This window comes from Numenius arquata, chromosome 11, assembly GCF_964106895.1.
Source record: "Numenius arquata chromosome 11, bNumArq3.hap1.1, whole genome shotgun sequence".
NCBI classification, from domain to species: domain Eukaryota; kingdom Metazoa; phylum Chordata; class Aves; order Charadriiformes; family Scolopacidae; genus Numenius; species Numenius arquata.
The window spans coordinates 25,572,579-25,591,425 of NC_133586.1; the positions used below are offsets into that span (position 1 = coordinate 25,572,579).

Below are 18,847 nucleotides of genomic sequence, written 5' to 3' on the forward strand. Positions count from 1 at the left end.
ATTTTGGGTAATGCTGAAAAGCAATGGCAGAAATGGTAGCAGCAGTGGGACGGGTTAACTCTGTGTGTCTGGGGAGCGCTGATCCGTGTCTTCGTGAAGGTAGGAACGTGGTATCCCCCTTCCACTCACAACAGGAATCGATCGGAGGCACTTCCTGTTTCTTCGGTGGTCAGAGGTTCAGGTTCAGATCCGAGGTTTTGACTACAGCTCTCAAATGAATGAGTTAGTAATGGTGAAGGCGGTAAATTAATGATTCCGAATGATGGAGTCGGGAAAATGTGGTGGACTCCTGGTCCTGGATATTTTTCCTTCCTGATCGCTTTTTCTGAAACGGATGAACTTGGACCTGTCTGATCGCTGGATGCAAACCCCTTGATTAACGCTGTTTAAAAAAAAAAAAAAAAGTTACGTGTTGTTATTCCCTCGTAAATGTTCCCCTCTTCCACTGTTTGCCGTCTCGTCTTATGGGGGAAGGCTACTGCAGAAATGGGAACCTTAATGGGATGTATAAATTTTATCTAGGCATGATTTTTACGAGTTCTTTATCGGGTTTTGTTATTGTTGTTCCATCCTGGGTGTTTTGTTCTCTCTTTTTTAAATTTTTTTTTCCGTTCCTGGTCTGTCTGTCATACACAGGTGAAGGTGTAGAATGGGATCTCAAGGATACGCGTTTAGTATTTCAGAGCCTGTCTTCTTTTCCTCTCCCCTTTTCCCAAAACAAGGTTCTTGGACCTGGTTGATCGCTTTGACAGGGGAGTATTAGACTGAGGAATTGGGTCTCTCAGCGACTTTATGAAACAGTTCTTGTGTCTGCCTCTAACAAAGGGCGGGCTCTACCCATCCTAGGGTATACCGTAATATACCGTATATATAGGTATATATGTCCCGTCGCCGGGAGTTGCCCGTGGGAAAGGCGGGCGGGCAGCGCCGGGCAGCGCTCGGTGGCTGCAGTGCCGGGAGGAGGCTGCGGGCGCCGCTGTTGACCGAGGAGGAGCGAGAGGAAGGCCGGAGCGCTGCAGGCAGCCCCGCCCGCTGCGGCCCGGCTCGATCGCTGTCTGGCTGTGTGGCTGTGTGGCTGTCTGGGCGGGCGAGCGGTCTGCGATCGTCCCCGCGGTGCGGAGCCGTGGTGCAGCGAGGCGGAGGGTTCGGCGGCAGCGGCCGGGAGCGGCGAGACGGTGACGGAGCCGGAGCGGTAGCCGGATCGGGCGGCAGCAGAGCGGGCGGCGGAGTTGCGGTGCCGGCGGTGCCGCGGCAGAGATGTGCGGCGCCGGGAGTCGGTGGGTCCGGCGGGAGCGAGCCCTGCTGTGGTGCGTCCTGGTGGCGGCGTGGGAGGCGGCGTGGGGTCAGCTGCGCTACTCGGTTCCCGAGGAGATGCCGAAGGGCTCGTTCGTGGGCGACGTGGCCAAGGACCTGGCGATTGAGCTCACGGCGCTGCAAGACCGTGGAGTCCGCCTCCTGGACAAAGGTAGGACGCAGTATTTCTCCCTGCACGGGAAGACGGGACATTTAGTGACGGCAGAGAGGATAGACAGAGAGCAGCTGTGCCGGCTGGTGGCGAAATGCGTGCTGCGCTGTGAGGTGGTGGTGGAGGGGGAAATGCAAGTTTACGGAATCGAAGTGGAAATCACCGACATTAATGACAACGCCCCCAGTTTCAAGGAATCAGAGGTAGAGGAGAGAATAAGCGAGACGACAGCCCCGGGGTGGCGGTTTCCCTTGACCAGGGCTCACGACCCGGACGTGGGACGGAATTCCCTGCAGAGCTACGAGCTGAGCGGCGACGAGCACTTCTCGCTGGCCGTGCAGGCGGGCCCCGGCGGGGACCAGCGTCCCGAGCTGGTGCTGGCGAAGGCGCTGGACCGGGAGGAGGCGGCGTTCCACGAGGTGGTGCTGAGAGCGAGCGACGGCGGAGAGCCGCCGCGGACGGGCACGGCGCGGATCCGCGTGTTGGTGCTGGACGCCAACGACAACGCGCCCGCGTTCAGCCAGGCGGAGTACACGGTGCGTGTGGCGGAGGACGTGCCCGTGGGCTCCGTCCTCGTCACCGTCACGGCCGCCGACGCCGATGATGGGATCAACAGTGACGTTAAATACTCTTTGAAGAAAGCGACAGACCTTGCGTCAGAGTTATTCCAGCTGGAGCCTAAGACGGGAGCGATCACTTTAGTGCGAAGCCTGGACTTCGAGGATGTCGAGTCGTACGAACTGGAGGTGCAGGCACGGGACGGCGGAGGACTTTTCGACACTGCGAAAGTGGATATCACCGTGACAGACGTGAACGACAACGCCCCCGAACTGATAGTGTCGTCGTCCCTGAACACGATCTCTGAGGACGCCCCACCGGGGACGGTGGTGGCCCTGCTGCACGTGCAGGACCCGGACTCGGGGGCCAACGGCCAGGTGAGGTGCAGCATCGCCGAGAGCCTCCCGTTCCGTCTGGAGAAGACGTTTGAGGACTACTACCGCGTGGTGACGGCGAGGGAGCTGGACCGTGAGGAGGTGTCGGAGTACAACGTGACGGTGCTGGCGGCGGACGGCGGGTCGCCGTCGCTGCGGAGCAGCGCGGTGCTGGCGCTGCGGGTGCTGGACGTGAACGACAACGCGCCGGTGTTCGCGGAGGCGCGGTACAGCGCGCGGGTGCCCGAGAACAACGCGGCGGGCACGCTGCTGCTGAGGGTGCGGGCGTGGGACGCGGACTGGGGTGCGAACGCGCGCGTGCGGTACCGGCTGTGGGAGGGGCGGGTGCGGGGCGCGCCGCTGTCGTCGTACGTGTCGGTGCAGGCGGAGACGGGCGCGCTGTACGCGCTGCGCTCCTTCGACTACGAGGAGGTGCGCGAGGTGGGGCTTTGGGTGCGGGCGGAGGACGGCGGCGCGCCGGCGCTGAGCAGCAACGTGTCGGTGCGGCTGGAGATCGTGGACGAGAACGACAACGCGCCGCAGGTGCTGTACCCGCCGCCGGCGCCGGCCTCGGCCTCGGGCTCGGGCTCGGGCTCGGCCTCGGGGTGGTGGTCGGGCGTGGAGCTGTGGCCGCGGTCGGCGGAGGCCGGGTCGCTGGTGGCCAAGGTGGTGGCGGTGGACGCGGACGCGGGTCAGAACGCGTGGCTGTCGTACGAGCTGGCCAAGGCGACGGAGCCGGGTCTGTTCCGCGTGGGGCTGCACAGCGGCGAGGTGCGGACGGCGCGGTTGCCGCTGGCCCGCGACGCGGCGCGGCAGAGCCTGGTGGTGGTGGTGAAGGACCACGGGCGGCCGGCGCTGTCGGCCACGGCCACGCTGAGGGTGGTGCTGGGCGAGAGCGTGGCCGAGCTGCTGTCGGAGCTGGGCAGCGCGGCGGCGGCGGCGGCGGCGGCGCCGGGCGAGGCGGCCGGCAGCCTGACGCGCTGGCTGGTGCTGGCCGTGGCGGCCGTCTCCTGCCTCTTCCTCGCCTTCCTGCTGCTGCTGCTGGCGCTGCGCCTGCGGCGCTGGCGCCGCTCGCAGCTGCCGGCGGCGGGCAGCGGCGCCTTGCGCGGCGTCCCGGCCTCGCACTTCGTGGGCATCGACGGCGTCCGCGCCTTCCTGCGCTCCTACTCGCACGAGGTCTCGCTCACCGCCGACTCGCGCAAGAGCCAGCTCCGCTTCTCGGGCGGCAGCTGCTGCGACACCCTGCCGGCCCGCCCGCCGCCTGACGAGCCCGCGCCGCTGCTCCACGAGGACCCTGACGGCGCCCGCCGCGCCGACCCCGCCGCTCCCCCGGTGAGTTCCTACTACTACCAGAATAGCTCTGCCACGCTTCCCTCTCGCGAGTCTCTGCCTTTGCCGTCCCGTCAGCATGCGTTTATGAAAGAGAGGTTCTGCTTTACCAACTTGATCTCTTTCTATGACCATGTGACTCACCTTCTCGATGTGGGGAAGGCTGTGGATGTTGTCTACCTGGGCTTTGGTAAGGCCTTTGACACCATCCCCCACAGCATTCTCCTGGAGAAGCTGGCGAATCATGGCATAGACAAGTGTACTCTTCACTGGGTAAAAAACTGGCTGGATGGCCGTGTCCAGAGAGTTGTAATTAATTGGGTGAAATCCAGTTGGTGGCCGGTCACCAGTGGTGTCCCTCAGGGCTCAGTTTTGGGGCCAGTCTTGTTTAATATCTTTATTGATGATCTGGATAAGGTATTGAGTGCATCCTCAGTAACTTTGCAGATGACACCAAACTAGGTGGGAGTGTTGATCTGCTTGAGGGTCGGAAGGCTCTACAGAGGGATCTGGACAGGTTGGATCAATGGGCCAAGGCCAATGGGATGCGGTTTAATAAGGCCAAGTGCCAGGTCCTGCATTTTGGTCACAACAACCCCAGGCAACGCTACAGGCTTGGGGAAGAGTGGTTGGAAAGCTGCCCAGCAGAAAAGGACCTGGGGGTATTGGTGGACAGCTGGCTTAACATGTGCCAGCAGTGTGCCCAGGTGGCCAAGAAGGCCAACGGCATCCTGGCCTGTATCAGGAATAGCATGGCCAGCAGGAGTGGGGAAGTGATGGTGCCTCTGTACTTAAGGAAGGAAGGACATTGAGGTGCTGTAGCGTGTCCAGAGAAGAGCCACCAAGCTGATGAGGGGTCTAGAGAACAAGTCATATGAGGAAAGGCTGAGGGAACTGGGCATGTTTAGTTTGGAGAAGAGAAGGCTGAGGGGGGACCTCATTGCCCTCTAAACTACCTGAGAGGAGGTTCTAGAGAGGTGGGTGTTAGCCTCTTTTCCCAAGTGAATGATGACAGGACCAGAGGAAATGGTTTGAAGTTGCAGTAGGGGAGGATTAGATTAGATATTAGGAAGAATTACTTTACTGAGAGAGTGGTCAGGCAGTGGAACAGCCTGCCCAGGGAGGTGGTGGAGTTGCCATCCCTGGACATATTTAATAAATGTGTAGACATGGCACTTCAGGGCATGCTCTAGTGCCCGAGATTGTTGGTTTGTGTCTGTTTGTGGGTGGGTGTGTTGTGTGGTTGGTTTTTTTTGTTTTGTTTTGGTTTGGTTTGGTTTTTTTGTGGTTGGATTTGATGATCTCAAAGGTCCCTTCCAACCATGAAGATTCTGTGATTCTGTCTTCTCTGTCTTGCGTCGGGAGGTTTTGTTACAAGGAAGGCAAAGCTTCATTGAGCAGCGCTCTGTGCTGGTGCCTCTTGCTCCAGGCAGGTGCTCGTGGCCTTGTTTCTCAGCGTTAGATTTATTGTGGGAGTCAGGAGAAATGGGGCTGCTGTTGTCTTGAGTTTCATTAGAGAAGGGCTTTATGTTCTTATCACGAGCCGCATTGTTTCACATTTTGTCCCCAGAGATGTGTAATACTGATTTTCCTCTGAGTACTAGCTCTTCTAAATGTACATATTGTATTATGAGCAAAAGGAAGTTTTCCAAATCATTAATGGCGTCGTGTAGAACTTATCTGCTCCTCCTTTCTGCTCTTCTCAACCTTTCTGTTTCCCCATGTCAACGGAGTGAGCAATGAAATGTCATTGTATTCATCCGAGCTTTGATCATCCAAGCTTTGAGGAATGGTTGTGGATACAACTGATCCCTTCTCGATGTCTGTCTGCCTGTTGTGAAGATGAAAGAGAATCCTCTAAGTTGTGGCTATTTGTGAGTGTCTCCGGGTGGCTAATTTTGAAGGGCTACTAATGGGAGAAACGGAGCTGAATGTGTCTTGGCTTGTCAATACATACTATGGCAAGAGCCATATGAGAGTGGGAGAGGAGAGATTCAACGTGAGGGGGAAGAGATAAGGGGGGGGTGCAGATGTTGGCTGACCCAGCCTTTCCTGGAGAAGGACTTCCCTTTTACTCTTAGACTCTTGATGTTTTTTTCTCTAACGTGTAGTGAGCAGAGAAATGTATCTTCTTTCTTATGACATATATGTGAAGACACATATATGAATTTTGTTGTGTGCTCCTGATGCTTGTTTTAGAGAAAATGGTCTGGGCTACAGGCTCTTTCATGTCATGTTCTTGCAAATTATAAGTGTCAAGGAACACCATGCAAGTTGTGAAATGTTGGAGATGAGGGTTGTGGGAGCTGTGCGTGAGGGGCACAAGAGATATGTTTGCTCATTTCCCTGTTCAGTGTCCAGCTGTAGTATCATGTAATGTGAGATTCATCTTTCAAAGAAATTTGGTGAGAAGACAAGTTATTCTAGCTGTATTGGGAGGCCTGGGACATTGTTCTTCTGGTTTTGCAGGTTCTTGTCAATTCTCTTTGGGAAGAGAAAACTGTGTATTTTCTACCGACTAAATACCAGGTTTATGGGCCTAACTCATGTTCCCTAATCTAGAAGAGTATGTTCTGATGCCTTCCTTGCCTGTATGTATTAACTTCTTGTATTGCTCTTTGCATTGACCTGAAGGTGGGCCTTTGTATGCAATAATACGTGGAAGATCTCACCTGTTACATTTGTCTGACTGTCCCGTACATGCCTTTCCTGTTTACAGTTGTAAAGAGATAGACTTCCATAGACATGTTTCCTTAAAATGTTAACTGGACAAATGCTCTTGCTTGTCATACACCCATGAGAAGTCAAATACTATCCATGGTAAGGAGAAGTTGTCTGTGCAACTTTTCTTTTGGTGGAGTCTACCTGCAAGTTATGAAGATCGATGACAATGATGTGAGCTGTGAAGGCTTTGAGGACAGTCTTGTAGGTGCTTTATGTGAGGAAGTACCAGTAGAGACAAGGCATGTGTTTTGCTAATTCCCAAGGTTCATTGCTTGAGTACAGTGAGTCTGAAGGTGTCTTGTTTTTGAATATCACAGTGCTCAGATTCCAGCTGACCAAGGTGTGAGTTCATCAGTTTGCTTTCCTGTTGCATGACATTTCCTGTGAATCGCAGTTATTGTGCACAGATGTAGAATTTACATTAGGGTTTGAGAATGACCACCTTCCACATTGCCCAATGTTCTGACGTAACATGATGGTATCTCTGAGGTGATACGTTGACGATCAGGTCTTTATTCGAGCTACATATCGTTTATACACTTAGAATATTTGTTGCTTCTTCAAACTGTTGTGATGATCACAGAAATCTCTGCATGTGTCCTCATTTTGATCCTCATTCTCAGCAAGGAGAAGTCGTGTGTGCAACTTTTCTACAATGGTATCTGTCTGCAAAGGTAGCTTTGTGTTGTGTGATGTTTGGGTAGGGTAAAAAGTTGTGTCTCTGCAGAGATAGTGCAGGTGAAAATGTTCCCTGCGGTATAATTTGAAATGTTGAAAAGATGTAAAGGTGGTGTAAAAGTTCAGTCTGTCCTAGTTGTTGTATGAGGCCCACAGTTGAGGTTCCATGCATTGTCCTCTTTTATATTGTCCAAAGAAATTACTTTGAGGATCTGTGGCTCTGGTCTTTGGTGTGAGCTCCTGTGTGAGCCTCCTGTGGACTTTTTACCAACTAGATAAAATTCTGGTGTTCCTGCTACAGCTGACATGATCTGAAATGTTAAGCTCTTATTCCTTCACTTCTGCAGGTTTTCCATTCTTCCTTGGTTATTTTTGTCCAGGTGTGAAGCTGAGCCTCATTGTGGCTGGTAATCCCTAAAATATTAAAAGATCTCTTATACTTGTGGGGTTGGGGGACCAGTTTCTATCCATAGCTTGTAGGTGTTCAGCTGCCAAGACAAAGACTTTGATAGACCTCAGTTTCCCTAAGATGTCTGAATGAAATGCTCGTTGGCCCGTGGCTGTCATACGACCAAAACATTGGCTGTTGTTCCTGGTGCAACTAGAGGCTGTGAATGCAGAGCAAGGATGCTGAGAGGCTGGCTCTGAACCATGAAAACAGGTGAGTCACTGTGGCTTTGGCTGAGCAATGGTTGGAATTCATGCCTGGTGCCAAGGCCTATGCCATTCATGCCGTGATCCTGGCAAGGATTATGCAAGGACAGGATGGAGAGGGAGATGTAAGGAGTGGAATATTGCCCCTCTGCACATGTTCACTGTCCCAGTCTTCCCTGGAAGACTTCTCCCCTTTTATTCTTAGACTCTTGGTTTGGTTTTGGGTTTGTTTTTGTTTTTTTTTTTTTTTTTTTTCTGAAGTGTACTGGGCAGAGAAATATATCTTTCTTCTTAGGATGAAGATGTGAAGATATGTATGTGAATTCTATGTTGTCATAGTGGTGCATCTTAAAGAGAGATGGTCTGGGTCACTGGCCCTTTCATGTCATGTGCATGCAAATTACAAGGCTGAAAGAACACCATGCAAGTTATGAAGGGTTGGAGATAAGTGTCTTGGGAGCTGTACATGAGGGGTTCAGTGTCCAGCTGTAGTATCATGTGATGTGAGATTCATCTTCCCAAAGAAATTTGGCTACAGGACGTGATTGCAGCTTTATTGGGAGCCCTGGGAGATCCTTTCTCTGTTTTTGCAACTTGTCATTCTGTTGTTTACAGTTCTAAACTAGCAGTGAATGATGTACTTATGACAAGTGCCACAACAGGAGCTTTGGGAAGTGCAAACCATGTATATGCTACCTCCTAAATATGTGAATTATGTACCTACTCTAAGTGCCATAATCTAGAAGAGTACGTTGTGATCCCTTCCTTTCTGCAGATGTTCACTTCTTGCCTTGCTTGTTACATTTGTATCTGACATTGTGTCAAGGATCACATACGTTACATTTGTCTGACTGTCCTAGAAATGTCTTTCACGTTTACTGTTGTAAAGAGATAAACTTTCATAGATATGTTTCCTTAAAATGTTAACTGGACAAATGCTCTTGCTTGTCACATACACATGGTGAGAATTCAAGTATTATCCATGTTAAGGAGTGCAACTTTTCTTTGTGTGAAGTCTATCTGCAACTTATGAAGATCAACGGGGATGATATGAGCTGGGAAGGTTTAGAGGAGAGTTTTGGGGGTGCGGTGTGTGAAGAGGCAGTGGTGGAGACAAGGTATGTGTTTCCTTAATTCCCAGGGTTCATTGGTGGACTAAATAAAATGAGACTGAAGGTTGCTTTCCTGTTGCATGGTGTTTGTTGTGAATGGCAGTTATTGAGGTAGACATGTACTTTAAGTTAGGGTTTGAACATCATCTACCTTCCAAGTTACCCATGTGCTGGAGTAGGACGATGGTGTCTTTGAGGTGATAATTTCATGACGGGTTTTTTATCAGAGCTGCATATCGCTTATGCACTTGAGAACATTTTACATCGCATTTCAAATGAGTGTGATGAGCAGAGAAATCTCTGTGTGTGTCCATGTTGGGATCCTTGTTCTCCGTATGGAGAAGTTGTGTGCGCAATACTTCTGTCAGACATTTGATGTCTGCAAAGTTAGCTTCTGTGTTGCGTGATGTTTGGTCAATGTGAAGAATTCTGTCTGTATGATGACACAGCAGGTGTAAGAGTTTGCTGTGTCATAATTGGAAATGTCTAAATGATAGATGTAAAAGCTCGATTTCTCCTAGTTGTTATATGTCCTGGATTGAGAGACACGGGACTAATTTTTCTTCTAATGTTGGGGGAAACTGCACTTTTAGAAGATTCTGGTGTGTGAATTGATGAAAATATTTACTTTATAGCCAGCCAGGCTCTGTGGGATTCAAGGCCTGTGTGAGCCTTCTACAGATTTTTTAACAAACAAATGCCTTTCTTGTGCTTATTACAGTTCACATAATCTGAAATGCAAAGCTCTAATTCCTTCACTTCCCAGAATTCCCATTCTTGCCTTGTTTCATTTTTGGGGTTTCTTTTTTTTATTTGTTTGTTTGCCATTGGGTGTGGTTTTTTTTTTTTTTTTTTTGTCCAGGTGTAGAGCTGGGCCTCATCGTGGCTGGTAACCCTTAAAACATTGAAATAGCTTTTATAGTTGCTGGGTTGGAGGAGCAGTTTCCATCTAAACCTTGAAAGTGTACAGCTGCCAAGACAAAGCTGAGCTCTGTTTCATTTTGTGCTTGATGCCAAAGCCTGTGCCTTTTCTTTTGTTATTCTGGTTTCCCTGTCCTGAAATGCAATGATAGTGCTCCAACACTAAAGTGTTTCTGCAATATCTGTGCACATATAACAATGATGCATGGGTAGAATAGCTTATAATTCTTGTGTGAAACTTCATTTATCCATCTGTGTCTCCCTGTAACATTGCGATGTAGAGTTTCTTCATATTTGGATTTACACTTTCTTTGAGACCTTTGTTTTCTGGAAGGTTGTGGTTCACTTCCTGGCGAGTTTCTCTCACAGCACTTTATCTTTTAGTGCTTCCTTGCCTTGTTTGTCTGGTTTATATTTTGGGGTTTTTTTCTTTTTTTTTACTTGTAATTATCAGCATAGCTTCATCTAGCAATGTGTCATGTGTTAGTGCCTCTTGCTCATGCTACAGTGGGTACGAAAGGCAGGAGAACTGAGGATATCTTTGTCTTCTGTTATTGTTGGGAGGAAGAGATGTAAACATGACCTTAGTAGAAGTTGCATCTCTGTGGAACAGTGTGTGTGATAAAAGAGGGGAGGACATTGCACCTCACTGGCTAGTTTCATGACGTGAAATGAAACTCTGCACCAGCAGAGTTTCACACTCTGCTGTGTGACCACTCCTCTTTTATTTTGGGCATTTCTCATTCATGTGCTTTAGAATCCTTCTGTTTCTTCTCAGAATGGTGGTGAGCAGGTAAATGTATTTCATTTCTTGGTATGCTCATAGTGTATTATCCTTTCATGAGATGTTTTTGCCAATTACAAGATGGTCAGACTCAAACCTGCCAGCTGTAGGGTTGTAGAGAAGAGAGGTGAGCTCTGAAGGAGTTGAGGTTCTTCAGCCTGGAGAACAGAAGGCTTTGGGGAAACTTCATTACACCTTTTCAATACATAAAGGGGACTTATAAGAAAGATGGAGAGAAACTTTTTCCCATGGCCTGTTGGGATAGGAGAAGAGGCAACAGTTTTAAACTGAAAGCGGGTAGGTTTTGATTGGACTTAAAGAAGATTTTTTTTTTTTTAAAGAGAATGGTGAGACACTGGAGCAGATGACCTAGAGAACTTGTGGATATGCCAACACTGGAAGGGTTCAAGGTCAGGTTGGACGGGGCTTTGTACAATGTGATGTAGTGAATGATGTCACTGGCCATGGCAGAAGACTGAACTAGATGATCTTTAAAGGTGTCATACAACACAAACCATTCTATGGTCCTATGAAAGACGTGACATGACTTTGCATTTTCCCATTGTCATCCTCTCGAGTATGGAGATGTAAAAGAAGGAAATTCTGTGAAATAGTAGTATGAAAAAATAATAAACTTTGTCTGCTATCTTAGCATAGAGCTATACACACTATATAATTTTTTCAGCGTATTTGTTCTTCTACCTAGAAGAAAAATTAATAGTGTGACAAACATCAGAGTTCCATGAGAAAAAGGAAGAAATGCAGGGAAACCCTTGGTACACCCTACATGAAAGGATTGAAAAGACTTTTGTGTAATTCTTTTTCTCATTACTTGTTTATTACTGAAACCAATATTTCCTTCTGGCTATTCATGCCATGTAAGGAAGACAGATTTGAAAATATCTGAAGGAGTACTAAAAAGCTCCAATTGTCTTTCTAAGCTATAACATCGATTCTTCCTTTAATACTTTTGTCTGGACTTTAAGAACAGCAGCTGTGTTCCTTTTACTTTTTAAACTGTGTTTATCTTAAACCATGAGTTTTCTCAGTTTTATTCTTCTGACTCTCTCCCCCATCCTAGCCCGGGGAGTGAGCAAGAGGCTACATGGTCTTAGCTGCCTGCTGGGGTTAAACCACAACAGTGACACCAAACTGAGTGGCGCAGTGGATTTGCCAGAGGGAAAGAATGCCATCCAGAGGGAAGTGAATAGGCTGGAGAAGTTGGTCCTTGTGAATGTAATGAAGATCAAGAAGACCAAGTGGAAGCTCCTGCACCTGGGTCAGTGCAATCTGCAGTTTCAATACCTAGAGGGGGAGTGAGAGCAACCTTGTGGAGAATGACTTGGTGGTACTGGTGGGTGGGAAATGGGGCACAAGATGGCCATGTGCAGTTGCTGTGCAGAAAGCCAGTCATATCCTCACCTGCATAACAAGTAGCATGGACAGCAGGTCAAGGGAGGGGATTCTCCTCCTCTACTCCACTTTCATGTATGTGACCCTATCTGGAGTGCTGTGCCCAGCTCTGGGGCCCACAGTCAAAAAAAGACACAGACCTGTTGGTGTAGGTCCAGAGAAGGACCAGAAAAATGAAGAAAGGGCTGGAAGAATTCTGCTTGCTGTGTAGAAAGGCTGAGAGAGTAGAGGTTCTTCAGCCTGGCTAAGAGAAGGCTCTGGGAAGACTTTACTGCACCTTTTTATTTTGTAAAGGGGACTTCTAAGAAAGATAGAGAGACCTTTTTATCACAGTCTGTTGTGACAGGAGAAGGGGAAACATTTTATACTGAGAGGGCAGGTTGCAATTGGACATAAGGAAGATATGTTTTACAATGAGTGTGGTGAGACACTGGAACAGGTTTCCCAGAGAAGTCGTGGAAGTGCTGTCATTGGAAGGTCTCAAGGTCGGTTTGGATGGGGCTTTGAACAAAGTGATCTAGTGAAGGATGTCACTTGCTCATGACAAAGGGGTTGGACTAGATGATCTTAAACAGTCCATTTTTACCCAAACCATTCTATGGTTCCATGAAAGGCTCAGCTTGGCTTTGAACTTTCCTGTTGTCAGACCCTCAAGTATAGAGATGCAAAAGAAGCAACTTCTATGAATTACAAACAGAACAATACGTATACTGCTTTCTTGGCAGAGCTATAGACACTATCTTCAGGGTGATAAATTTCTCAGTGTAATTGTCCTTCTCCCTAAAGTAAAAATCAACAGTGGGACAAACATCGGAGACTTCCGTGACCAAATGGAAGAAATGCAGGGAAGACAGAAACCATTTGTACAACTGGCATGACTTATACTTAATTCTGTTTCTGATTATTTATTGATTGCTCCAACACGAAGATTTCCTTCTAAGATTCATCCCAGGTGAGGAAATCAGAATTCAAAGGAACTGACAGAATGATATAAAGCTCTTAAAGTCTTCCTTGCTATAATTTTTTTCTTCCTCTTATAATTCCATCTGGATTTTGTAAAGAGCAGCTGAGTTTCTTTATTATTGCTCTGCCACGAATATTTACTACTGACGATTCACTGCGACTCAGGGAGATGCTTTAGAACTTCCGAACAGCCTACCTCAGTTTTAAAAGGCTTAGGAGTTGCAGTAGGTTTCGCTGCGCTTCCTGATTCTAATAAAAGAGGACCTTAAAGCTGGGTGCAGCTACTAAACAACAGCCAAATGCCCGGGCCCCCGGCAGCGCGGTCACAGTCCGGCTGCGGTGTCGTGGCGGCGCCTCCGGGTGCCGCTGTTGGCCGACGCGGAGCCGCCCTGGAGCCGCAGCCGCAGCCGGAGCCGCCGCAGCGTCAGGAGGGAGGAGCGCGGCGAGCGCTGGCGAGAATGGCGGTCAGTCAGAGGCAGAGGGAGAGTGAGAGCCGGCGGCGAGCAGGCGGGCGAGTGCTGCTGGTGCTGGGCGCTTTGCTGCTGGTCTTGTGCTGCCGGGCGGCGGCGGAGCGGATCCGCTACGCCATCCCCGAGGAGCTGGGCAGAGGCTCGCTGGTGGGGCCGCTGGCGCGGGACCTGGGGCTGAGCCCGGCGGAGCTGCCGGCACGCAAGCTGCGGCTCAGCGCGGAGAAGCAATACTTCGGCGTGAGCGGGGAGAGCGGGAACCTGTACGTGAGCGAGAGGCTGGACCGGGAGGAGATGTGCGGCGAGTCGGCGTCCTGCTCCGTCAGCTTCGAGGCGCTGGTGCAGAACCCGCTCAACGTTTTCCACGTCGAGGTGGACATCCAGGACATCAACGACAACGCGCCGCAGTTCCAGCAAGACGATTTCCAGCTGGAGATCAATGAGTTCACTTCTCCCGGCGCCCGGTTCTATTTGGGGATGGCTGAAGACTCAGACGTGGGCAGCAACTCGCTGCAGGGCTACGAGCTGGAGACCAACGGGTACTTCGCAGTGGAGGTGAAGGAGAGGCAGGACGGCAGCAAGTTTGCGGAGCTGGTGCTGCGCCGGGCGTTGGACCGGGAGAGCGAGGCGAGCCTGCGTCTGGTGCTGACGGCGGTGGACGGCGGCGACCCGCCCCGCAGCGGCACCGCCCAGCTCTGCATCAACGTTACTGACGCCAACGACAACCCACCCGTATTCGGGCAGGACCGGTACCGCGCGAGCCTGCGGGAGGACGCGCCGCCGGGCTCGACGGTGCTGAACATCTCTGCCTCCGACGCCGACGCTGGCACCAACGCTCGCATCACCTACGGCTTCGGGAAAATGCCAGCTAAGGTGCTTCAGAAGTTCGTGGTGGACCCAGAGGGCGGAACGATCACGCTGCAGGAGGCGCTGGATTTCGAGGACACGCGGGCGTTCACCCTAGCCGTGGAAGCGAGAGACGGGGGCGGTCTGGTGGCGCACTGCGAAGTGGAGGTGGAGGTGCTGGACGTGAACGACAACGCGCCCGGAATCACGGTGTCGTCGGTGTCGAGCCCGGTGCCCGAGGACGCGCCCGCAGGCACCGTGGTGGCCCTGTTGAAAGTGCGGGACCGTGACTCCGGGGAGAACGGCCAGGTGTCGTGCGAGCTGTCGGGCGAGGCGCCGCTGTCGATCGTGGCGTCGTCGGGCGGCTCGTACAAGGTGGTGACGGCGAGCGCGCTGGACCGGGAGGAGGCGTCCGAGCACCGTGTGACGGTGGTGGCCAGGGACCGGGGCAGCCCGTCGCTGTGGAGCCGCGCGTCGCTGGTGCTGGAGGTGTCGGACGTGAACGACAACGCGCCGGTGTTCGAGGAGGCCGCCTACAGCGCCTACGTGGCGGAGAACAACGCGGCGGGCGCGGCGGTGGTGCGCGTGCAGGCGCGGGACGCGGACGCGGGCGCCAACGGTCGCGTGAGCTACTGGCTGGCGGGCGGCAGCGCGTGCGCGGCGGGCGCGGCGGCGTACGTGTCGGTGGAGGCGCGGAGCGGCGCGGTGTACGCGCAGCGCTCCTTCGACTACGAGCAGTGCCGCGAGTTCGCGGTGGCGGTGCGGGCGCAGGACGGCGGGGCGCCGGCGCGGAGCTCCACGGCCACGGTGCGCGTCTTCGTGCTGGACCGCAACGACAACGCGCCGCGCGTGCTCTGGCCGGCGCCGGGAGACGCGGGAGCGGCGGGGTCGGTGGCGTCGGGGCCGGCGCCGTTCGAGGTGGTGCCGCGTTCGGCCGATGCCGGGTACCTGGTGGCCAAGGTGGTGGCGGTGGACGCGGACGCGGGGCGCAACGCGTGGCTGTCGTACGAGCTGGTGCAGGCGTCGGAGCCGGCGCTGTTCCGCGTGGGGCTGCACAGCGGCGAGGTGCGGACGGCGCGGGCCGTGTCGGAGAGGGACGCGGCGAAGCAGCGGCTGGTGGCCGTGGTGAAGGACCACGGGCAGCCGGCGCTGTCGGCCACGGCCACGCTGCACGTAGTGCTGGCCGAGAGCTTGCAGGAGGCGCTGCCGGAGCTGAGCGAGCGGGCGGCGGGCGCCGACTCGCCGGCCGAGCTGCAGTTCTACCTGGTGCTGGCGCTGGCGCTCCTCTCCGCCCTCTTCCTGCTCAGCGTGGCGCTGGCCGTGCTGGCGCGGCTGCGCCGTGCCGGGCCGCCCGCCGTCCTGCGCTGCCTGGGCGCGCAGCGCTTCTCCGTGGCCGGCGCCGCCTTCCCGGCCGACTTCTGCGAGGGCACCTTGCCCTACTCCTACAACCTGTGCGTGGCGCCGGCACGCGCCGTCGCCGAGGCCGCTTGGCCCTCGCCGCCGCCGCTGCCCATCGTGCCCGCGGAGGATCTGCTGGGCGCGGAGGCCTGCGGGAAGCCGATCCCGAGCAGCAGCGCCGGCGCGGGAGAGCCGCCCGCCGACCCCGACGCCCCGCAGGTCTGTAAGCCCGCGCGCTCTCCCTCTTTTCCCTGAGCTGTGCTGAACCTCCCTCCCTCTTCCCCTGGGTTTTCGCTGGGTGGTGTGAGTGGGGAGTGATGGTCCGTGTGTGCATGAATGGATGAAAGATCGGGGTTACTTCCTTCCATTAAGAACGCGCGGTTTGCCGCGAAGTCCTGGGCTTTATCGGTGGTCAGTAGTTTTAGTTCACCGGAGAGGTTTTGACTCCCATTATTTTGCTGCCTGAAATCGTTAAGTTAGTAATAGTGAAGGCGAGTCACAGAATCACAGAATCACAGAATCTTAGTGGTTGGAAGGGACCTTTGAGATCATCGAGTCCAACCACATTAAAAAAAAAAAAAAAAAAAGAAAAAAAAACACACACACAAACCCCCACAAAAACAAAACAAAAAAACAAAACAAAACAAAAAAAAAAGCACCCACCAACTAAACCCCACACCCATAATCTCACACACAACACCCCACCACAAACCAACAATCCCGGGCACTAGAGCATGCCCTGAAGAGCCTTACTGTGTAGAATGTGATCCGGTGATACTGCGTGAACGCTTCGGAATTAGTGCTTGCAGTTGGAGATATTTCCTTTCTGATCGACTTTTTCTCGAAACTGTGTTCTTGGACCTGGTTGATGGCCAGTCACAAACCCTTCGGTATTGAACTCCCAAAGGAAATCTGCGTGTGGCTCCGTGGATGGAAAAGAGAAAGATTCTTCATCTCCAGTGATACGAGAGATTATCTTACCTCTTTTTGGGGAATGATGCTGCAAAAATGGCATCAGGTTTGGGACGGGTTAACTTTTTTGGTGGGGATTGATGACCCATGTCTCTGTAAGAGAACGAACGGGATATTCCCCTTCCACTCACAGCAGGAACCCAGTGGCGGCAGTTCTTGGTTCTTTAGTGGTCACAGGTTCAGGCGAGAGGTTTTGATTACAACTTTCTAATGAGTTAGTAACGGTGAAGGCAGTAAACTTAAGATTCTTCAAGACAGAAAATGTAGTGGAGGCCTTGTGCCGAAAGGAAAATGTGTGTGTGGCTCCATGAATGGCGAAGTTTCAGGTTGATCCTCGTCACTGTTACAGAATGTTCTCCCTCTTACTCCATGTGTCCTCTCGTCCATTGGAGGAAGGCTGCTGCAGAAATGGTAGCATTAATGGGGTGGATTAATTTTATCCAGGAATGGTTTATCCGCGTTCCTTGTGCTGTTATTTCTCATTTTTCTCTTCCATCCTGGGTGGTAGTGCCCTTTCCTGATCTGTCTTTGATCCACACGTGGAGGTGTAGAATGCCATCTCAAAAAAAAAAAAAAAAACAACCAAAAAAAACCCCAAAAATAACCGCATTTAGTATTTCAGAACCTATCTTCTTTTCCTCTTCCAAAAAGTGGTGCTTGGACCTGCCTGATTGCACTGACAGGGGAGCACTAGACTGAGGAAGTCGGTCTCAGCAACTTTTTGAAACAGTTGTTGGGTCTGCCTGTTTACAAGCGGAGGCCTCTACCCATCCTGAGGACATACGTAAAGCGAAAAGGCAATACACAAACTGATAGCGATTTGGCACTTGAATCAAGTCCTCCGTCCGCAAAATTTAGGGTGTGCAGCCGTGCTTGTATTTTGACGTCCTACACTACTTGGTTGAAAAGGTGTCCTACCAATGTGAATACTCAAGAATGAGATGAAAGCTTTACTAATGCTTTACACCGAGACTTCTGAAAAACTCAAAGCCTATTCCTGGTCGTTCTAGCTATGGAATTACTCGACTAAATATAATATGGGCTATTAAAAAGGGAAACCGCAATGTTTCAATTTTCCTTTTCCGGTGTTAGTTGTCTCGGTAGATGTACCACTATTTTACTATAATTCAGTTTAGAGGGAAGGGCTCTACCCATCCTGAGAACATATGTAAATCGACAAGGAAATACTCAAAATGTTCGTTTAGTTTGTGCAGAGATACTCGTCTCATAAGACCCTACAGTATTTGGTTGAAGAGCTGTCCTACCAATATGAAGATTCAAGAATTAGATGAATACGTTACCAATAACCATCAATCCATTTCACTCAAATTTAAGAAAAAAATCAGAGTTCCTGGCACTTGGGATAATAAGACCCTGATTCTCCGGGGCGTGGTCGGTGTTAATATCAGGTTTTCTATAGAGAGAACTTATTGGTTTCTGCTGTCCTTATACCGGTAATCAAGGATGACTGTCACAACAATTCCTGATGGGGATTTTGCTTTGGGACAAATGGGATAAGACTCGTAATATTCTAGACGTCGTATTTCGAAAAATTATTTTACTTTACACCTATTGCCATTACCAAGTGATTTTTCACGTGCGGTAGAATTAACAGGTTTCGTTAAAGAGAAGAAATGCTTAGGGTAAAGCCAATTCAGAGAATGACCGCTCGCTTTTCAGAGATCTTCATTGCTGATTTGTTCTATTGTTCGGGATGTGGGGAATTAATGTGGCTGTATGACGCCCTTCTGATCTACAGAAAGGGAGAGGGAAAAGTAATGCAAGCCCGAATGCTACAGAGAGCTGTGAAGACTGTGCTTTAAGATTAATGGGATAGGGATCTAGATATTCTACATGTCATGTTTTACTTTACATATATGGCCTTTAACAAGTCGTGCGGTAGAAATACCACAACCACGACAACCTCGGCCTTCCTGCTCATCGCCTCCAGGATTAAGGAAGAGATTTCTGGAGAAAAAGCACCGGAGAAGATTATTGGTGGACGGGAAGCGCTGTCTCCGTGGCGAGTGTCCCGTCGCCGGGAGCTGCCCGTGGGAAAGGCGGGCGAGCAGCGCCGGGCAGTGCTCGGTGGCTGCAGTGCCGGGAGGAGGCTGCGGGCGCCGCTGTTGACCGAGGAGGAGCGAGAGGAAGGCCGGAGCGCTGCAGGCAGCCCCGCCCGCTGCGGCCCG

General features: G+C 51.6%; 2 protein-coding genes across 2 annotated transcripts; both read left to right on the forward strand.

The window, feature by feature from the left end:
- The first annotated feature begins 1,257 nt into the window (after positions 1–1,257).
- On the forward strand, positions 1,258–11,692 carry LOC141470151 (protocadherin gamma-A2-like). Its single transcript, XM_074156073.1, has 2 exons — positions 1,258–3,729; positions 11,681–11,692. The coding sequence occupies exons 1-2, from the start codon at positions 1,258–1,260 to the stop codon at positions 11,690–11,692; spliced, it is 2,484 nt and encodes an 827-aa protein (XP_074012174.1).
- Positions 11,693–13,433: 1,741 nt separating this feature from the next.
- LOC141470152 (protocadherin gamma-B5-like) lies at positions 13,434–15,941 on the forward strand. Its single transcript, XM_074156074.1, has one exon. It carries the CDS (start codon positions 13,434–13,436, stop codon positions 15,939–15,941), a length of 2,508 nt encoding a protein of 835 aa, XP_074012175.1.
- Positions 15,942–18,847: the final 2,906 nt, after the last annotated feature.

Coding starts and splice junctions, on each gene's coding strand:
- LOC141470151 (XM_074156073.1), top strand. CDS start 1,258: ATGTGCGGCGCCGGGAGTCGGTGGGTCCGGCGGGAGCGAGCCCTGCTG.
- LOC141470152 (XM_074156074.1), top strand. CDS start 13,434: ATGGCGGTCAGTCAGAGGCAGAGGGAGAGTGAGAGCCGGCGGCGAGCA.